Source organism: Calypte anna, chromosome 9, assembly GCF_003957555.1.
Source record: "Calypte anna isolate BGI_N300 chromosome 9, bCalAnn1_v1.p, whole genome shotgun sequence".
Lineage (NCBI taxonomy): Eukaryota > Metazoa > Chordata > Aves > Apodiformes > Trochilidae > Calypte > Calypte anna.
Window position 1 is genome coordinate 410,348 of NC_044255.1, and position 19,467 is coordinate 429,814.

The following is a 19,467-nucleotide window of genomic DNA, read 5'->3' on the forward strand; positions in this document are numbered from 1 at the left end:
TTGTAATGGGAACCTTGCTCAGGGAATAACTACTGAATCAGTATCTGGGTGACAGGTCTTCTGTGACTGGTTGTGTGCTGCTTTCAGCATGACATGCAGAAGAGAAGTCCTAAGTATTTATGATTGTAGCAAAACCCCTTCAAAACACTTCACAGAAGCAGGACTTTGTGCCTCACTTAGAGATGTACAGTTTGAGATCCCATAATCTCAACACAAAATCAGTATCTCTCTGAACTCGGGAAGAATTTCCTTACTTTCTATCCTTACTTTTAAATTGTCAGGAGTTCTTTTTGGAAGGGATTTATTTTATGTAATACAAACAAATTTATAAAGGTATTTGCAAACCAACTATGGTAAATGACTGGTATGAAGAAATGGAAGAAGCTGCTGTAGATGACCATTGAAACAACTTTCCACTATGCAAGGGAACAGATGGGTGAAAACCTTTTTCACTTCAGAGACTAAAACCAGTATGAAAACTTTCTCTAGTTTTTAAGCAAATAACTTGTTCATTCAGTAAGAACTCTGTATAATCACAGTTTTGCAGTGCTGGCCAAACATATTCATGGTAACTTGTATCACAATAAAAAGCAGTAACATCAACTTGAAATAAACCAGCATAAAACAGATGGAAACAGAACTCTCACAGAAGTTCTGGTGTGCCTTGCCTATGTTTCAATGGAATAAATTATGTCCCTGGGGAAAAACAACAACAAAAAACCCCAAACTAGGGACACCAATTACCAAAACACCTGGTGATTCTTTGTCATATGCTTACTGTGCTGCATACTTTTTTTTTTTGCTGTGAATGAACTTGTCTGTATGTAAGTTTCAAGAAACTATTGTAACATAACTGCTCATCCACCACTATCATTGTGTTCATGGTTCCACATACAAATTCCATGGTGCCAAGCACATAGAGAACAGTCACTTAAATGGAGCTCCTCCCTTCTTTCCAACTCCCTGACAGATAAGAATTAGGGAGTACGAGAACTCAGCAGCCTCCACTGTGCCTGCATCACTGCATTATAATAAAACAGGTTTGTAATTCAGGGAAAAAAACAAACATTTTGAGTTTTCAGACTCCAGTTGGGAGCTCTGTAGTGATGACCACTAAGGCCATCTACTACTGTGTTGTAGAAGCTGCTTAAAATTACTCATCATCTATGTATGCTGGCATGCTATATGCCCTTTTGGAAAAGTGAAATTTGAGGCCCTCAACTGAATCTCCCTTTTTTTTTTCCTTAATTGTTTTTGATCTACAAAGAGAAGATGCAGAATTACTTCCTCTTTAAGTATAGAGAATGCAAAGAGAAGATGCAGAACTACTTCCTCTTTAAACATGGAGAAAGATGGGTTTATTCCTTCTACTAAAAAGCAGAAAATTTTGATACTTACAATGCCCAATATCTTACCCTACAAATAATCTCACTAGGCTGGAAGTTACTGTGATGAGGACTATCAGAAACTGTACCAAAATGTTCTCTGTATATTGAGACAAAGGCAAACACGTAAACCCCATCTCTGTGGTTGACTTTGATAAGGACATGGGGCCAGCAGAAATAAATATTCTTCCTTCCCCCAAGGAAAGAAAGATTAGGCAATTCAGGCCACAGAATTTTGTTTTGTGTAGTACACTCTTGAGGGTGTTTAATCAGCTTATTCATCCGTGGTCTTGCTTCCTAACAGAGTCATCTCAAAAGAGCAAAGTAACAAAAAATACACACCATTAAACTAGTGGATTTTTGCTGACCTACTACAGTAAGATCAGCAAATTTATAATATTTCTAACTGGTATTTCAAAATTTATAATTTGCAATTCTTCCCAAATGTGGAGTGTGGGAATGTTATTCCTTATAACTGTTGTCTCCTCAGGCCTGTATATTTGTATATTCATAAAATTCCTAGTGTGCATCTTCTGTTAAGTGGTGCAAATAGCAATGAAAGCAACAGTAACTTGCTCAGAGAAAGCTTATTGCACATGCTTTGGTTTCTTTATTTGTGAAAGGCTCTGTGATTTCACAGATTAAGGGAAAAAAAAACAAACCAACAAAAAGTTACTTTTCTTGCAGCTTCCTCCAAAATGATCTGTTGGAAACTGCAGTAGAAAGACCTAGTTAAAAAGCCTTCATCAACCCATGCCAAATGGAAAACCTATAAACCTGTAGGACTTGTACCTTATCACAGAATTGCCAGGTTAAAAAAACCAAACCAAACCAAACAACAAAAATAGAACTAGAAATATACTAGGTGTAGCAAACTGGAACTTCTTCAGTCCATGGAAAAGAGACTGAGGCTGTAAACAGTTAAGAAGAAAAAAAAGCCTTTTTGTATTTCCCCTTCTTCCTAGGCTCCTGTAATACATGCCAACACACTGAGCTTTCTAGTATCACTTTATTAGGCAGAGGGGTGAGAATGTGACAGTAAAACAGATGACCGGACATCCCATACTGGTTGCACTTAATAGCAAAGTATTTTGTTTCACAGACATCTTAGGATAAATCACCTCAGGTATTGCAGAAGAGATTGCTAGCACAGATCTCAAAATAAAATGCTGTTATAGCTGTATGAAATGCAAAGCCATGAAGAAAGAACCAGTGTTTGCCTGCCTGCTTCAACCATTTAAAAATTATATTCATGCAGCAAAGTAACCTGAATTAGAGAATCTTGCTTAAATGTATATTTACCTTGTAGGTTTGTTAGCAAAAGACTACATGTATTGGGTTAACAGTTCAGTTTTCACAGAGGTCTACTACAGAGGTTCATTTTCTTTTAGTTGTCAGGTGCAGCATACACATAGGCACACTCAACATCCCTTAGCCATCAGAGCAAGCCTCCACGTGGCCCCAGACAGAAGAACTCCATAGGTTTAGATGCACAAACATTAGGGCAACTCTGCAAATTTATGCCAACTCTCCTGGCCCACTGCACTGCTTTGCAGTGTCTGACACAGGCTATTTCTCTATGGAGTCAATGTCTGGATTACAACTAATTACAGAGATCAGAAAAGTCCAGTATAAATTGGGCCTAATTATGAGAGCAAGACCTTCGTTGACTTCAGAGCTGGGATCACATTAAGCAAATCAAAGAGAACGTTTCACAAAGGACTTGTTTTTCTAACACGCTCAGTGAACTCTCTTTTGTATATTCAGGTGCACATCTTCTCTTCTCAGCTGCTTATTGTGACAAAGAACCTGGGCCCTTCCAAAGGCCAGCAGAAAACATTCTCACTGTGACAATTTGTCCCTCCAACATTTTGATTCAAAGCAATTCAGCCTGCACCCTGTTCTTACCAGCCTTGGAGATTGTCATGTCTGAGCTAGAACACTTTTTCCCTTCCAGAGCCAGGTATTAAGATCTATTTGTGACAGCAATATAATCTGCATATAATCAGAAAAAAAAAAAAAAAAAAAAAAAAAAAAGACCAGTCTATAAGCATTTGCATGTAAATTCTAACACATGTAAAAAATGGAATTGAGTGGGAAATATGATCACTTGCTTCTAGTCAGATCAAAAAGATCTTGCCAAGTCTTACAGACACAGTTTGTTATTCCCCCCAACCCCTTTCCAGCAGCACATGATTAAAAAAATAGTAAGAGGCAAACACAGGATATCAAACAGTTCAATTTATCTTGTGAGCTAATACAGTGCTGCAATTGTATTGCAATAAGAAACAAAAAAATGGCAGTAACATGAGGTGCAGGTAACTTGCAGTCTAGTAATGTTGTTCAAGTAGAAACCTTCTTTTATCCTGGACACTCACTACCATGATGCCATCATAAAACTGATCAGAGGCTCTAAGAAGCAGTACTGAACCTGGCTGAGGTATTTTTCTAATTAGTGTTACTCAAAGCAGCAAATTTTAGGGAACATTTTTAGATTAGTGATGAATTTCAAGACACAGAAGTAGTACGTGGATAGTATCAAAACAGAGGCCACACTCAGGTGAATTAATGGGATTGCAAACATCCAACTGACAGTATCAGTTTCAGGTGCTGTTAAAAAAAAAAAAAAAAAAAAAAGAAACCATGAAAAAGCAGTTCAATTTCTTTCTGAGAGGAAAAAACAGAAATGAGGAGTGAGAATGATCTTGTTCCTTGCAGAAAAATAACATTATTATTGTTATTGCTATTATTATTGTTATTACTATTATTAAGTGGGAAAATGGAAGAATTATCAGTATTTGGAGTGAAGGAATACATCAAGCAAGCTGAAAAGCCTTTGACGTGGGAAGATGGTACTTCTGCTGAGTTTTCAGAAGATGTGATTAGAATGTACCAGTGGCCAAGAATGCAGATAATAATACTCCCTAGCAGGTGCCAGAAAGTTCAGGCTCCTAAGGGCAGGAAATTCTGGTCCCTGTGAAGGTCTGCAAAGACGAAAATTTGCTGTTTAAACAGCAGCAGGCACAAACTAATTTTTTTTCTTGTCTTTGGGAATAAACTACTTATTTAGCTCTGAGGAGACATTTAGGACTTTTGTTGAAAATTTTTTTAATTTGTGTGAATGACAAAATTATTGCCTGCTGTCCAATAGCAATTTCTTTTCACATGGAAGTGTAGCACAATTTTAAAACACACACAGTACTTATTTATTTGCAATGGACAATCCAGCCAACATGTGATGTTTTATTCATCAATAATTTCTTATAAGTTAAGTGTAGCCACTAATATTTAATTAGGAGTTTAGATAAAACTGTAGTTTTAAAATCCTTATTTGCTCCATCATCTAGAAAATTTCTCTCTTTTGAAAATATCAGCATTTTCATACAATATAAATTGACATTAGAATCTTAAACTGATTTCAGTTATATGTTAATATATATATGTATATATAAAACGTAGTTTAATCTCATAAAACACTTGAGATCTGCTAAATTTTCAGAGCACCACTAAATCAATACATCATGTTTGACTTTGCTCAGATAGCAAGATTGCTGTAGAAGTCACTTCCCACTATCCCAGACCTTGTCTTAAACACCTTAGTGTAAATTAGTGATCTAGTAATGATAAGGCTATAGAATACTGATATCTGAGAACTTCATGATTTACCTTAAGTAGAAAGGCTGATCATGAACTAAGGCATATGACTCTGCAAGACTGGCAAATACCCTAAGACTCTACTGAGGCTGCAAAAAAGTGTTAAAATGCTTCACTGGGCCATATGGTCTTACATGGAGGTCTGTCTTACCTCCTTCTGCCTTCCTTTGTAGGCAAAAACATAAAACAGGAAGAAAAGATCAACACAGAGAGAAAAGAGGGTTGGAAAGAGTGCAAGTGTTGTGTGAGGGGGAGGAGGAAGAGAGGAGTTCCTGGTCCTCAGCTTGCACTTGTTAACAGCCATCCAGAGCCACATGTGACCATGTGCTCTTAGGAGCAACAAGAGAAAAGGATCAGAGCTACCAGCAGAGGAAAATAAATGGAAAAAAGAACAGCCAACAGGGCAGAAGAGAGAGGCAGGTCTTGAGTTTATTCATCCTCCACATTTTTTAGATTAATGGTCAGGTCTAGGTAGAGCTTGTAACAATTCAGCAGAAAGTGGGTACTTGGCGAATAGATTTGGTACCTCTGCTCTACATAAGAACTCTGAGGTATTTTAATTCCATAACAAATCAAACAATTAGATCTTTGTTAAATGACCAAATTTGGACTGCAAGTTTGTTAGAGAGTCATGAAAGAAAACATGTGAGGTGCTTACACTGTTCCGAGATATTTTACCCAGAATGGGTGAGTGAAAGAGCTACAATATTTTAATAGAACCATTATTACTACTTAGTCTGCTTCAGGTAATTACAGCTGAATGTGGCTCTATTTCAGCAACAACAAAGTAGAACAGATTTTTTCCTTATAAAGGCGAACGGCAAAATATTTAGATAAGTAGTAAAGAATTTCTGTCTACTCTGGTAGAGTAGCTTTACTCACACATGTGAAGAGAAAATGACTATTATGTTAGAAACAACTTGAAATTTACTGCAGCTGGCAGTTTCCTGGATTTGATGTCTGTCAGAAGTTTACTAAAACTGACTATTTTCTCTTTGGTAGCAGACAGAAATGTTGAGACCTACATTGACCCATTTACCATCACAGCCAACAATCTAAACGTTATAATAACCAGACAGAGCACCAAGGAACAGCAAAGACTGCAGAATGGTCTAGGAGACTGACCAAACGGTGAATGCACGCTCATCAGTAAAACTAAAAGACAAACCATAAAGTGAGTTTGTAACCAAGGCTGCACAGGTGGCTCAGATGGAAAGCGCCGCTCTGGGAGCCTTTCCCTCAGGGAGCACGCGCACCAGAACCGCTCTGTCCCTCCCGTTCACCTCTCCCGCTTTACAGCCTCGCAGAGGACCTGAGCACCCCCATCCCCTCACGGGGCTCCCCTCAGATGGAGGTGGGAGCAGCCGCCCCGAGACCCACCCGGCTAGGCCACCGACATCTTGTGCTTCTCCTTCGCACCCGGGACAAACGATGAGGTAGTAGTGCCCCAAGGGCTGCGGGGGCCTCCCCGCCTTCCCTAATCCCCGCCGGGCATGGGTATAGGAGTAACGGTACCTCACAGCCCAGCGAGATGGAGCTCGCCTCACCTCACCTCGCCGCGCCCGGCTGCGATGTGCCTGACGCGAGCGAGCCCTATCATTTATATACGCCAAAATACAGAACTTTTCTTCTCAGAACTTGCCAGCGCCGACACGCAAGGTGCTTTCGTTGTAAGTGGCTGAGGGGCTAAGCCCCGCTCTGTCCCTGTGGCCCCATCCCGCCGCGCTGCCCCAGCCCCTCTGCCCCGCGCTCACTCACCTCAGCCGCCGCGAAGCGGCCCGGCCAGAGCAGGGCGAGCAGGAGCAGCGGCGTCAGGCGGCGGGGGCAGCCCCTGGCAGCCATCACCGCCCTCGGCGCTGCCTGCGCGGCGTCCCGCGGAGCTCAGCCCGGAGTACGCGTTTCTGAACCCCGCCCGCCCGCGGCTTTTGGCCTGGGGGCTGCTGCTTTGCACCCGCCTCGGCGCTACCGGCGCCCTGGGGTGGGGACAGGGACCGGGGCAGTCCGGGGCGGGGCTGGTTGGACCACCCCTCTCCTCCCCTCTACTCACCCCCCCACGTCTCCTGCCTCGGGCACCGCCACCAGTCGCCGTCCGTCCTCAGCGGGTGTGGAGTGAACGAGGAGCCGGGGGCTTTCCCGCCTGGGAGCTGAGGTGAGCGCTGCGGACGGGCAGCTTTGGGCGGCGGTACCTGGCGCTCGTCACGGGCCGTCCTGCCTGAGCTGGGCGCCTGCCGGGACTGCGCAACTCTCTGAGGGAACAGCCACGTCCCGGCACAGCTGGAGATGTCCCAGGTTTCTGGACTGACACCGTTCCTCACCCGATTCTCCCGCTCCGCCGTGAGAACGCAGGTGACGGGCTCCATCCGCACGGCCTCGGGGCTGAGCGGCGAAGCGGTGACGGGGATCCACCCGGAGAGCTCCGGGCACCACCCGGCCAAGGAGACGGCCTGGGCTCGCCCAGACGGGGCTCACCTGTAGCGGTCCGGCGGGAAGAAAGGGTTGGTTAAACCGGGACGGGGCCGAGGTGGGAGGAGGCAGCACCGGGTGCATGGGTGAGGCGGTACCGGGGAAGGCCGGCGGCAGCCCGGCCCTCAGCGCCATCCCTTCTTTGGCTTCGTTGGCATCCCTGGCTCTGCTGGGCACTGACGGGAGTGTTTTCCTTTCAGCAACACTCACCTCTCCCTTAAGTGTTTACCTGATGAGACAGCTGAGACCGAGGAGTCTCTGAAGGGACAAAATGCTGCCCACTGCATAAATACAGAGCAGTGGGAAATGAGGGAAAAATGTTTCTCCCCAGATTTTCCACATAGCTTAGTATGATACAAAGGTTTTCTGAATGGAAATTACAAAAATACTGCACATTCAAGGTTACATTTCGCCAAGTAAAGAGACAGTGCAAATGCAGAAAGTATATTTTGCTGTCCACAGCCATGCTACCTTACCTGTCATGTTTGTGAATGCAGTACAGGAACTCTCGTATTACAGGTTTTATTATAAACCCTGCAAGTGATACAGAAAAAGCATCAGTATACAATGATATAACATATGTATATAAAAATGTTCAGGGAGATACAAATCTAAATCCTTTCATGAGCATAAAGCTAACCACAGAGCTTTATAAGCCAGTTTTTCTTGCAGGCACTAGAGTAGATCTGGATCTCCATTCAGTAGACATTACTGTCAAGCCCCTGTGAAGTTTCCTGTGAGAGGTAATTAGTAGAGACCACTTTTCCCAGAAGTTAGATACTAGTACAAAAAGCACATTTCTGGAAGAGCAGAGCAGTATGTTCAGTGTCAAAATCTTGTACATCACCACAAATATTATCACCTTGCCTCTAAAATCTCAAGCAGAAGTGGAAGCAAGCTGGCAGTTATAGAGAGAGAGGGAAGAAATCTTCTATTTTTATGCCAAATTGACTGTTAGCCTGTTAGAGGAAATAGTGTCTTGGGAATAAAACCTGATGCATTTTATTTGCCAGATTCCTAAGCCTGTTAACTGTAACAGTGCTATGTTTTTTTTAGCAGGTGGAGTGTACCAAGGGCAAAACCAGGGCCAACAGTTGTTCAAAAGCCATAGGCACCTATAAAACGAACCCAACCAACGAACCAAACCACCCTAATGACTAACTTCATCAGTGGAATTTAATGTGAGAAGAACTGTTGTTAGGCAGGAGGTAGCAAAAACTGATTTACGCAGAAGAGGAGACAAAATGTGCAAGGCTGTCTAAGACAAGAATGTCAGAGCAAGGGAGATTACAGTGTAAGAGTGCTCAGTCCTTAGAAATTATGCAAATTCAGATGCAGGATAAACTCAGTAAGCAAAGATATTACTTAAAAGGAGAGCTTTTGACTACCAGGCCAAAGAAATACTAGAAGAAGCAAAAGAAAGCAGGCAAACCACTGTTACGAGTAATAAATGAACATGCAAAACACCTAGTAAATTAAATATTGCTATAATAAAGAAGTACTGAGTCAGTTTTAAAATTATGAAAACCCTGTGAGGAAATACCAAAAAAAGAAGTCAGCAAGCTCAAAGCAAAGACAGGAAAGTGCCATTAAGGTAGATGCAAAAGCATTTTTTAAAAGTCCTTTTTGAAAAAGGACTTTTGAAAAAGGACTCTTAAGTCCAGCCTTACACCAGCACCACCTATTTCCCTGACCTTGAGCAGCTGACTGCTGGATGGTAGCTGCATGTTTGTTACAACAGCAAGAAATGATGCATTATGAGATGATCCCATAAATGCACATAAGCCTTTAAGTGAGTTTCTAGGGTGGGTAAGTGACTTCCTAGTAGCATTGAGCTGGAAGGAAGGTAAGATCAGCCAGTGTTCTTTCTGCTGCTTGTTGCTATGATAAATTATGGCATCTATCCAAAGAAAGTCTGTAAAACCTTGTTGCAGAGTGTGTTACTGGTACTGCTGTAGTGCATGGTACCTTTAAAAGCTACAAACTCAGAGACATCTGACTTAACATCACTTGTGTCAAAATGTCTACCTGCAGCTCTAGGTACAAGTATTTTACTCCCCCACCCCCAAAAAAAACCACCCCAAAGAACACCATTGCATCAATAACAGAGAGGTCACCCTTAATACTAGAAAGCCATTTAAAGCTGCAACAAGTTAAATTGTTTTGGGTTTTTTTTTCACAGTAACTGATACTTAATGATTTCAGCTTTGAATTTGTTTTCCTGGTTCTCTGATAAAACAAGGTTAACAGTATTTTCTATTTTTACAGCTAAGGGGTATCTTTGTGGGAAACATTACAGTTATATGAATTTAATATACAATACTGTATGAAGTGAAATTTTCATAGAACACTAAAAATAAAAATAGGGCTTAAGAAAAAGGATAGGAAGTGTATGGAAATATACATAATGGAAGAGGCAGAAATCCTATAAAAATAGCAGATACGTTCTTCATAGAATTCTTGTACTTAAAACAACTATCCTAATCATAAAAGAGCCACATTAAAATTGAGCACACAACTGAGAATACTCTCTTGAAACACTTCTTTAAAGTTCATTGGGTCTGTACAGTAGAGAGGTGCCACTTTATTTCATGCCTTTAGCTGAAATGGTGGGTATAACAGCTTTAAGAAATAATGATGCAAGATGCTCTTTCTTCATTATTTAAACACTTGAGTAAAGAGTATCCCTTTCTAGGCTGAAATCTTGCACCCTTTTGTGCAGCCTCAATAGGAATAATATAATGTAGTGCCAACATATAGCTGTGCAGTATGTAAATGGTTCAGATGCCTTTTGGTTACCCTGTAATTATTCATGTTTGTACTTCAGATGTATATTTTGATATAAACAGGTTCAGAGGGGAAAACACCACTACGGAACAGTGTTTATAAACCATCCACAAGCAGAAGGAAAGAGAAGATCTGCTATTTTTTAAAAAAAGAAAGACAAAAAAGTGCTGCATATACAAATCTTCAATCAGCGTGAATGGCATTGACAAAGGATTCAGTTGTACAGATTAAGTGGCTTACCACAGCTGCATGGTGAGTTTTACAGATCACTACATTTTTTAACTGGAGTCACTGAGGGGTATTCTTAGCTATCAGTTTAACAGTAAGAAGGAATCACCAGTTAAATGATTTGTAGCTCGTCATGAATCTGATAAAACTATACAATAATTTTTTGTACTTGATTTTGATTGCTAGTTTATACATTTATACCATTAAATTTCAGGTACTACACTGTTTAAAGAGTAGGAGACAGGTACTATAATACTGAGTCTGTTTTCAGAGGCATGATACTTCTATGTTTTAGTGGTGAACATATTTGGAGAACAAAAAGTTATGACCAACTCAAACCTGAATGCCTGTCCCAGAACAACTTTACAGATAAGGGAGAATTATTAAAAGACATGAAAAAAACTTTTAGACACTATGATAGAAACACCTGCCAGCAGCTGTGGTAGGAGTTCTTTCTGGAGGAAAATGATCCTTACTGGAACATTAGGATTACCAGGAATTATCAGAGTGGTGAGCTGAATCAGTGATTCCATCTCTATAGTATCTTTTAGGAAAAGTCAAATGAAATTTTCCTTCTTTCTTGAAGTCTTTATAAAACATCATGCACCAGCACCAGTCTCTCAAGGAATGTGAAATTATGCTTTTCTAGTTGGGAATCTGGACCTTGCTTGAACCTGACAGCCTTGCTGCTAGGTTGTCTTGCACTGTGATAATGCACCTGCACTCTCTCCAGTGCCTTTTTCCTGTTTATTTGATTTGTGCATACCCAGGCTGCTTGTTGTATTCAGTTGTTCCCTAATGCAGCCTTCTTTCCAACCTTTTCTTGCCTTTTTTTTTTTTTTCTGTCATTTGTGAATAACTTACCTCTAACAGTCTTGTGCTGACTTGAGTCAATGGATGTCATAAACTTCTCCACCATTCACTGCTGTAGGGGATCATCTTGCAATTTCACATTCTTTAATCAGTCCTCTGTTTCTCATTTAGCATGAGAGAGTATAAACTGCTGTCTTTGGTGACCACTAATGATAATAAAAAAATTTTCTGTCAAATCTGTGTGTCTGAAAAAACGTAGCTGGCAACATAGGCTGAAAAAGTATATGGAATAAATGCACATAAATGCCTAAAATATGTTAGGTATGTCAATAAAGAATTTGTTACAGTGTATGTCACTGCATATCTAGGTTTGTCCCCATCTTTCTTAACAGTAAGTCCCCTTAAGTGTGTAAAGGCCACAATAAGGTCTCCCTGGAACCTTATCTCCAGGCTCTCAGCCTTTCTTCAAAGAGAGTGTTCCAGCCCTCTGATCATTTTTGAGCCTCACCTCTGGACTCAGCACAACAGGTCCACATGTTTCCTTTGTGAGACTCAATAGTGTACACAATTCTGTTTTTTAGAGGCTACATTTTTGTGCAAGTTGGATGCTGGAAGTTTAGTTTTAATTTAGCTTTCTCCTTCTTTTGAATCAGGTGGCTGCTGATTGTTTTTTCAGCACAAGAAATTGATGGGGTAAGTGACATTGCTATTTACATGAGAGACAGGATGGTATAGTTAAATAACAATATATACACCAAAATCACCTACAGGAAAATTGTGATATTTATTTCAGTATTTCTATAACTCTCACTTCCCTTTCTTTGTTGCTCATCTTAATTATTTTGTCACTTTCTCCTAGGGGATTCTTCTAGATGTTAACTTTGGCATTTTTAGATGCTTCTGAAAAGCTGCATGCACTGATGCACTCAGTCTTTCTCCTTTCTCATTAAGTCCCTTCAATGGCTCTAGACTATAGCATACATCAAACACATTCTAGCTTTCCCTTTACATTCCTCTCTCTTTAACCCCAAAATTTCACATATAGTATAGTCTAAATAGCTACTGTATTTTCCTCTCTGTACTGTCCTCCATACTAACCTTGTGCTTGCAATGTCTTCAGTGAAACTCAAGTCCATCCCCTTCATTTCTTTCAAATATTTAAAAGCTCTTTTCTATTGTTCCTCCCCAGTCATCAGTTTCTAGTCGAGCTATTTAAAATTAAAGTATTTTTTAAAAATGAATGTGTTCAACTAAAACAAAGGTTAACAGCTTATGTGTTATTAGAAACATTGACAGCCCAGTAGAGGCAAGTTTTAAGTAACTAGCTGAGAGACTAATGTGGAATAAATCAGTAATTTCATGGGAAATCCAGTGTCTGACAGAAGCAGTCTGTGAGACCATCATACCCTCTTCTCCTGAGAGTTGAGAGAACCAGATATTCTAAAAATATTGCAGATAGAAAGAACAGAATGTTTGCTCCTTATCTAATATTTGTCAGTGTTTTCTCCCTAAAAATTTGAAGTATGATCCTATTGTCTTCTGTTAGTTATTAAAACCAGTAACAAAACAATGTTGACCTTGATAAAAATGAAATCCACACTGACCAAATATTTTCCTATTATCACTGTTTACTTGCTTCATTAATTGTTCTTAACCCTTCCAAATCCTTGTCATCCTTTTCAAAACCACTTAGTTTACACAATTTTGCAAAAAAAATATAAAAAAATAGTGTCACATAGTGGATATTCCAGCCATTTAAGTGAGTACAGAAATATATATGGTGTGTATAATTGATATATATTTAACACTACATTTTGGGAAAGAGAAGAGGGTTATAAAATAATGTTCACTTACCACACAACAAATCTACTGAATTTACATTTTGTTGTGTTTTAGTTTCTTTGAATATGCTTTGATTCCTCATTGCAAGTTGATGGAATAGTCACTTCTTTGCTAGTAAGAAGATTATGATGGAAAGTTTTAATAGGAGAAAAAAGTAAATTAATTGTAGACAATGCATAATTACACCATGCACATGCTTCTTCATTTGATAAGCAAGGATTAAATACTACACTTTAGTAGCTAGGTGGGCTTGTTGCTCCTCAGCTTGTTTTGCCTTTTATCATTTCATCACAGTTAAACAACCTCCTAACCTAATGCAATTGGTTACAAATGTCAAATTTTTAGAAAAATGTAGTATTTAGGATTTCTTATTCTAACTGGTAGGTTTCTGCAGCAATAGCAATAAGCTTTACCTACTTTGCAAGCTTGTTAATGTTGATGAGAGGGCCAAGAAGGTTAGGAGGATTTAAAATGTAGTACTGATATGTGAATTATATTAAGTGAGCATTGGAAATGGTCTGTATTTGTCAAGATTAAGATCTATACAATATTCTGATGTTTCTTGCTGTGCCAGGTTGCTTCATTAGCAAGAAATTGACCTGTGGGCATGCAACTGTAACCTTTGCCTTAAAAATCATTGATTGGACACTATGTCTAGCTGACAATATTTGATGAAGTGGTTGTTGTCTGTTGCAAATTAATAAATCCATCAACTTTTAACTTTTTAGGGAGAATATGCATATGTTAGCCCATGTGGAGGACGGGATTGTTCAGTCTGTCGGTGCTTTCCAGAAAAAGGATCAAGAGTAAGTGATGATTGGAACTACTGATAATTAGTGTTGTAAATACTCCTCATTTTGTGCATAGTGTGGTTCTGCAAAACCAATGTGGTTGACTTGAATAAAAAAATCAATATTCATATATCAGCAAGTCCAAACAGAAAAATAGCATAATTCACAAGTATGAAGTACAGGTATCAATGAAGTTAATATTGTAAAGAGGTGTGCTTGTAAAAATTATATTTGTAATAGTAGTGGTGCCTTTTTTAAGTATTCTCTGAGATTAATCTAGCAGTTAGACATTTTTCATATATATGAAGTTTGGAAATCTGTGCTTCTTTTCTACTAAGAGGTTGGTTAAAACAATGTTTATGCCCTATACTAGGTTTATGAGAATTGAGGTGTTTCTTACTTGGGTTAGGTGATTTTGGAAAAGGTTGCAGACTCTTTATTTTGCTACCTTATGGCACTAAACATACACATTGTTAATGGAAATATGGATCACTGGTGACTAGTTTGTTAACTTGGGTGTTCTTTCTCTAACTCTGTTTCAACATAGTGATAGCAAACAATTTAAAAATCTTATGAGGAAATGACTTTTAGATACATGACTTTAGATACATTCAGTTTCAGAACAACTGAAAAATTTTCAGTTACTGATGGAAATTGTGAAAGTATTAATGCTACAGTTTAGAATGCTTGAACATGGTAGATCAGTTTTAAGAACTGCATAGCCCAGTTGTTTGTGTACAACCCAGAGTTGCAAGAAAGGCAAGACACCTCTTCCTTCCACTGCTTCTGCAATTAGCTGCGTGCTTTGCTGTGTCATGATCACTGCCCTGGTGTCCTTGGATCCTTTCCTAATCCACCAGGATTATGTCTATGTGAAAGTCCCCCCATGCTGTAGGATTTTTCATAATAGGGGCCTCAGATAGGGCTGTCTCTGTAACACTGTTAACAAAAGGGCCCCCCAGGAAAAGTGTTTTGACTAGCAGCATTTTAGTGTCTCTCTGGGCTACTGAATGGACTGTTTGGAATAACAAAATCCTATTCTGAAGTGCCATTTAAAAACAACTGATTCTGAAACTATAGGAAATTTCCCTGGTTCTGGTTCGCCCAGTAGCCTGGAAGTTCTGAATTACATGCCCATAATCAGCCAATAACAAAGTGACTGATAAATCACTGTAGTTGTGGCTCTTCCCTAAGATGTCCTCCCCCCCATAGTTCAGGTAAACTGAACTCTGATTCATGATTTTTCTGTTCATTTTCTAAATAGTTCAAAGATCTGGACCCAAGTGCCAAACAGAAGTGTAATAAACATTTCAAAATAAATTCAGTGTCATTACACAAATGTAAGTCTGTACCATTTACTGAAACAGCTCTGAAATACATACATGGACACTGGTAGATAAATTCTCTCCAATGTAATCTGAATTTATATTTCATGCCATCATTTCTATTAATCAATATGCAAGAAATAAAATTACTTATTACATCCCACATTAAAGATAGCTAAACTAAACACTTCAGACAGACTGATGCAAATATTTTCTGTTCTACTGTATGGTGATGAATTATTTTCTATAGAGTCATAGAATAATTAGTGTTGGAAGGGATGTGTCAAGGATTACTCCATCTTTTTTTCACCCTACAATCTTGTTGATTTCTAAACTTTGCTGTGTTCTCTGTTTACACTCTGACACACTAACTTTGTTTTCCTAGCTTTTGTGGAGTCTAAAATACAAAATAAAACATTTGTTTACCTTTTTGTTAGACTCCTAGAATGCAAAACATCTGCTTTATCTTCCTGTCTGAATTGTGCTCCCAGGCTGGTTCTTCAGAATTTTGTGTCTTTCTCAACCCTGTCTTTAAAGTGCAAGAAATAAATGATCACTGAAAGCCTCTGGCACCGTACAGTATACAAGCCTAAAACTTCAGAAGTGTACAGTTTATTAAATAATCCTGCTCTGTAGCAAAGCTGAGGTAAAGTGTAAATCTGGTTGCCTAACACTGTATTTTTTGCCTTTTTGCTGTTTAGCACAAGCTAGCTGTCAAAGTTAAGGCTGAGCTGGCCACATCAGCAAACATTTTCTGAAAGCACTAAAGACACTAGAAAAGTCATATACTTGCTAGCAAAAGGCAATGGAGCAATAATCTCATCCCAGCTGGAAAGCTGACCTTACAGCAGCCTTTGAAATTGAAAAGTCTTCATTCAACACTGTTAAAGTGACTCCAGTAGTAGGGTTTTTTACAGAGGCTGAGTAAGACAAACAGCATCTAAGTGAGCTACTTCAGTATAAGTATTGAGTTAAAATGATAGATATATATACAGACTAGTCCACCTATTATTATTTTTGTTTCTTTTTTAATCTCTTTTATCACAGGGACTCAGATGTAGGGTGTTCCTATCATGATCTTCCATTGAACATGGTGATCAAAGATTTACAGAGGAGCAAGGGCAAATAAATGGTCTCATGATTGTACTGCTAAGGTATCACCTACACTAGAAACACACAAGTTCAGACCTATTTTGAATTGATTAAACATGCTGTAGTCCTAGACAGATATTCTAAGTCCAACTTAGAAGCAAGCAGTAGTTTAACATCCAAGAATCTTATTAGTTTGTTTTTGATGATGGTGACAGTAGCATGTCATGTGCATCCCTCTCTACACACAAATGGGCAGGAGGTTTCCAGAGAATCCAGTTATCTATCTGCTGATAAAACAGTAGTTGTATAGTGTAGAGTTGTATAGTGTCAGAGTTAAGGTGTGTTCATCTGATAAGAATTTCCCTTTGTCAGCAGACTGAGGAAAAGATTGTTGCTAGTTCCATTTGAGGGATTTTTGTTGACATATAAAATGCTATGACAGGTATTTGATGATGTTGCCATTTTACACATTTTAGCATGTTACCTTCTGGTTTTATACTTTCAGTGGCAGATTGCCCACTGGAAATTTAGCCAGTGAAGTGAAGAAGCAGGTTATTTCTATATTGGGAGCAGACTTATGTTCATAACAAGACTTTCCACTAGAATTAAGGTAGAACAAGAATCCTAGAGCTGATATAAATCAACTTTATTTGTAATCACCAGTGACAAGTGTGTTCACAGTTTGTAAAACTAAAACCATTTTAAGCTATGTATGACATAACTGTAGCCCATATCCTTAACATCTCTCTAGTGAAATAAAAAACTAGGGTAATAAGAGGATAACTAAACTTAAACTCCTAAAAATATTTGGCTTTATGGGTTAAGCAGAATGGGTGTCATGAGTGTGATATTCTCTGAAGTTTCCATAGGAAAGCAGGACCTCAGATCTTGGCCTACTATCTTCAGGATAATGACCTGTCTTTATCCCTTTTACTGAATGCGTTTTAAGTATGATTAGTTAAAGCTGTGGTTACTAGGAGAGTGTAGGAAAACTCTGCAGCTGACTGTGAATCCAATGGGAATTAAGATTTTGCTTTCCAGTTTCCCATCTGAACAACATAGAAAGCTGTCTTCATTGCAAGTGTGCAAGTTAATTGAGGTTTTACCTAGAGAAAAGATGACTATGGGAGTAAGAAAAGGGAACTGCCAAGGCCATACCTGAATGCATTGAAATTGGGCAATTGGAAAAAAAGTAGAAAATAGCTCAACTTTAATATTTAAATAAATAAATTTATGCATTGGTTGCTATATTGGGTTTTAGAAGAGCTTGTGCACCTGTTGTTTTTTTATTTCTCTCAACCACAGATAACTCTGTGCTATAAACAGATTTGCACTAGTATTCACTAGCAAGAAATTGCTGTCTGAAAAACATTCTGGTAATTATTCCTAGTAGTATATCTCATCCTGATATCATTACAGTTGTCCATATCCCAATGAAAGTTCAACTTCTGTTTCATTCCAGTCACTACCACCACTGAAATTAGTTTTACATTATACTGTTTCTCTCATGTCACAACTCAAAAGGACTCTTCTCCATGTAGGACCATTAAACTGTGCTGTTAAATTTCTTTGCTCATATTGTGTGCTGCTATATTAATTCATTTAAGAACTACAGAACGGATAAATGAGATGAGAAAGTCCTTAGTGAAAATAGAAATGGCAGTAAGTGTTCTGCATGATTCCTGGTGCCAGCCCAACAACTGTGACTTTCTCCTTCTTTTCCTTTCCCAGTCAAGATGTATGGTCATGCAATAAGCAGTAGCAGTCAATGTTTTTGATTGATTTAGATTTTTTTTTCCCTTCTTCATCTTTGATCTCCCATAAAGGCCATGATTTTAATTTTCTCCTGATATGTCCATCAGTGAAATCCCTCCTCCATTTCCTCCTCTTTCTTTAACTTGGAAAGTTGTTTCCTTGATAACTCCTGCAGCATTGTATCAGAGGCCTCTAAAATGCTGGTTGCTCCAGCAGATTTTAGATAGTTAAAAAACTGTTTGCAGTTAGCACTGACTGATTAAAAACCTGTCCTGTGCCGACCCTAGAGTTTGATCCCATTCAATTCCTTTGCCTTTGTTTATAGAGCTAAGTAGATTTAGAAAGCAAGCATCTATTCATGACCCAACCTGATCTAGCTTCTATGCAATCATGTGAAATGCCTGGAGCAAAGCAAATAATAAATATAACTCAGCAAGCCTGATGGTCGTTCTCTTGCAGATCAAGCAAGTGGCCTATTTTCATATTAGTCAAGTAAAAAACCTAGCAAAGAGAAATCCTAGAGAGAGGTCTGGCATGTGAGGAGTAAGAATTCACAAGAGCTATTAAGTTAGTTGGTTGTCTCAGGTAAGTTAGAAAGTCAGCAGATATATGCTTAAGGGCATTGGGGTAAGAATGGTGAAATTTAACTGCATAATACCTCTGTCTCCTGGCAAATCATCTCTTGTAACATCCCCCTAGAGAAAACCTTGTGAGTTGCCTGATTTCTCTAATAGATCATGTGGGTTAACTAAGTCCAGTTTATACCAGAGTGCAAATACATTTCAGATTCACTATTTAGGGAACTGCAAATTCTGTTATTTTGGGGCATAAGAAGCATTTATTAAATCACACTTTCTTGCAGGTCAGTGTAGCCTGTCATTCACAGGGAATACCCAGCACTTTTATTTGAATTTTCAAGCTGCACACTTGGACAATAAATATCTAAAATAAACCTGTTTGCTCTCAAAATCCTGTGCTTAGTTGACTCCACTATCAAAGATGTACACATACGAGCATCTAAGAAAACCCAGCTCTCTCCCACTATTTGCCTCATACTTGTTGATACTTTTTCCCCAGTATTTTAACTATGATGCAGTTTTAAACTAGAAGATTCCTGAGGCCAGATATCCATTTCTGTAGAATTTCACTTAGAGTCACTGAGAACCACAGAAAAAACATTCCATTTACAGTTGCTGAGAACCATAGACCTAAAGAAACAAGCCACCTAGATCTACATCTGAAGCAAACCACACATTTTTTTATAACTGGGCAGAGCAGTAGGCTCTGGGGCCAGAAGTTAGGATTTGACCTGGTAAGGAATAGAACCTACTT

At 39.0% G+C, this 19,467-nt stretch overlaps 2 protein-coding genes across 2 annotated transcripts in view; one reads left to right on the plus strand and one right to left on the minus strand.

Moving 5' to 3' along the window:
* The window catches only part of COL4A3 (collagen type IV alpha 3 chain), a 58,812-nt gene extending 51,931 nt beyond the window's left edge, over positions 1 to 6,881 (minus strand). Inside the window, exon 1 of the mRNA XM_030456293.1 lies at positions 6,798 to 6,881. Coding sequence (XP_030312153.1) covers positions 6,798 to 6,881 — 84 coding nt within the window. The remainder of the gene's footprint in view (positions 1 to 6,797) is intronic.
* A 3,396-nt stretch (positions 6,882 to 10,277) lies between these two features.
* The window catches only part of COL4A4 (collagen type IV alpha 4 chain), a 58,771-nt gene continuing 49,581 nt past the window's right edge, over positions 10,278 to 19,467 (plus strand). The window contains exons 1-4 of the mRNA XM_030456294.1: positions 10,278 to 10,331; positions 10,486 to 10,541; positions 11,984 to 12,023; positions 13,901 to 13,978. Of these exons, the coding sequence (XP_030312154.1) occupies positions 10,278 to 10,331; positions 10,486 to 10,541; positions 11,984 to 12,023; positions 13,901 to 13,978 (228 nt within the window). The remainder of the gene's footprint in view (positions 10,332 to 10,485; positions 10,542 to 11,983; positions 12,024 to 13,900; positions 13,979 to 19,467) is intronic.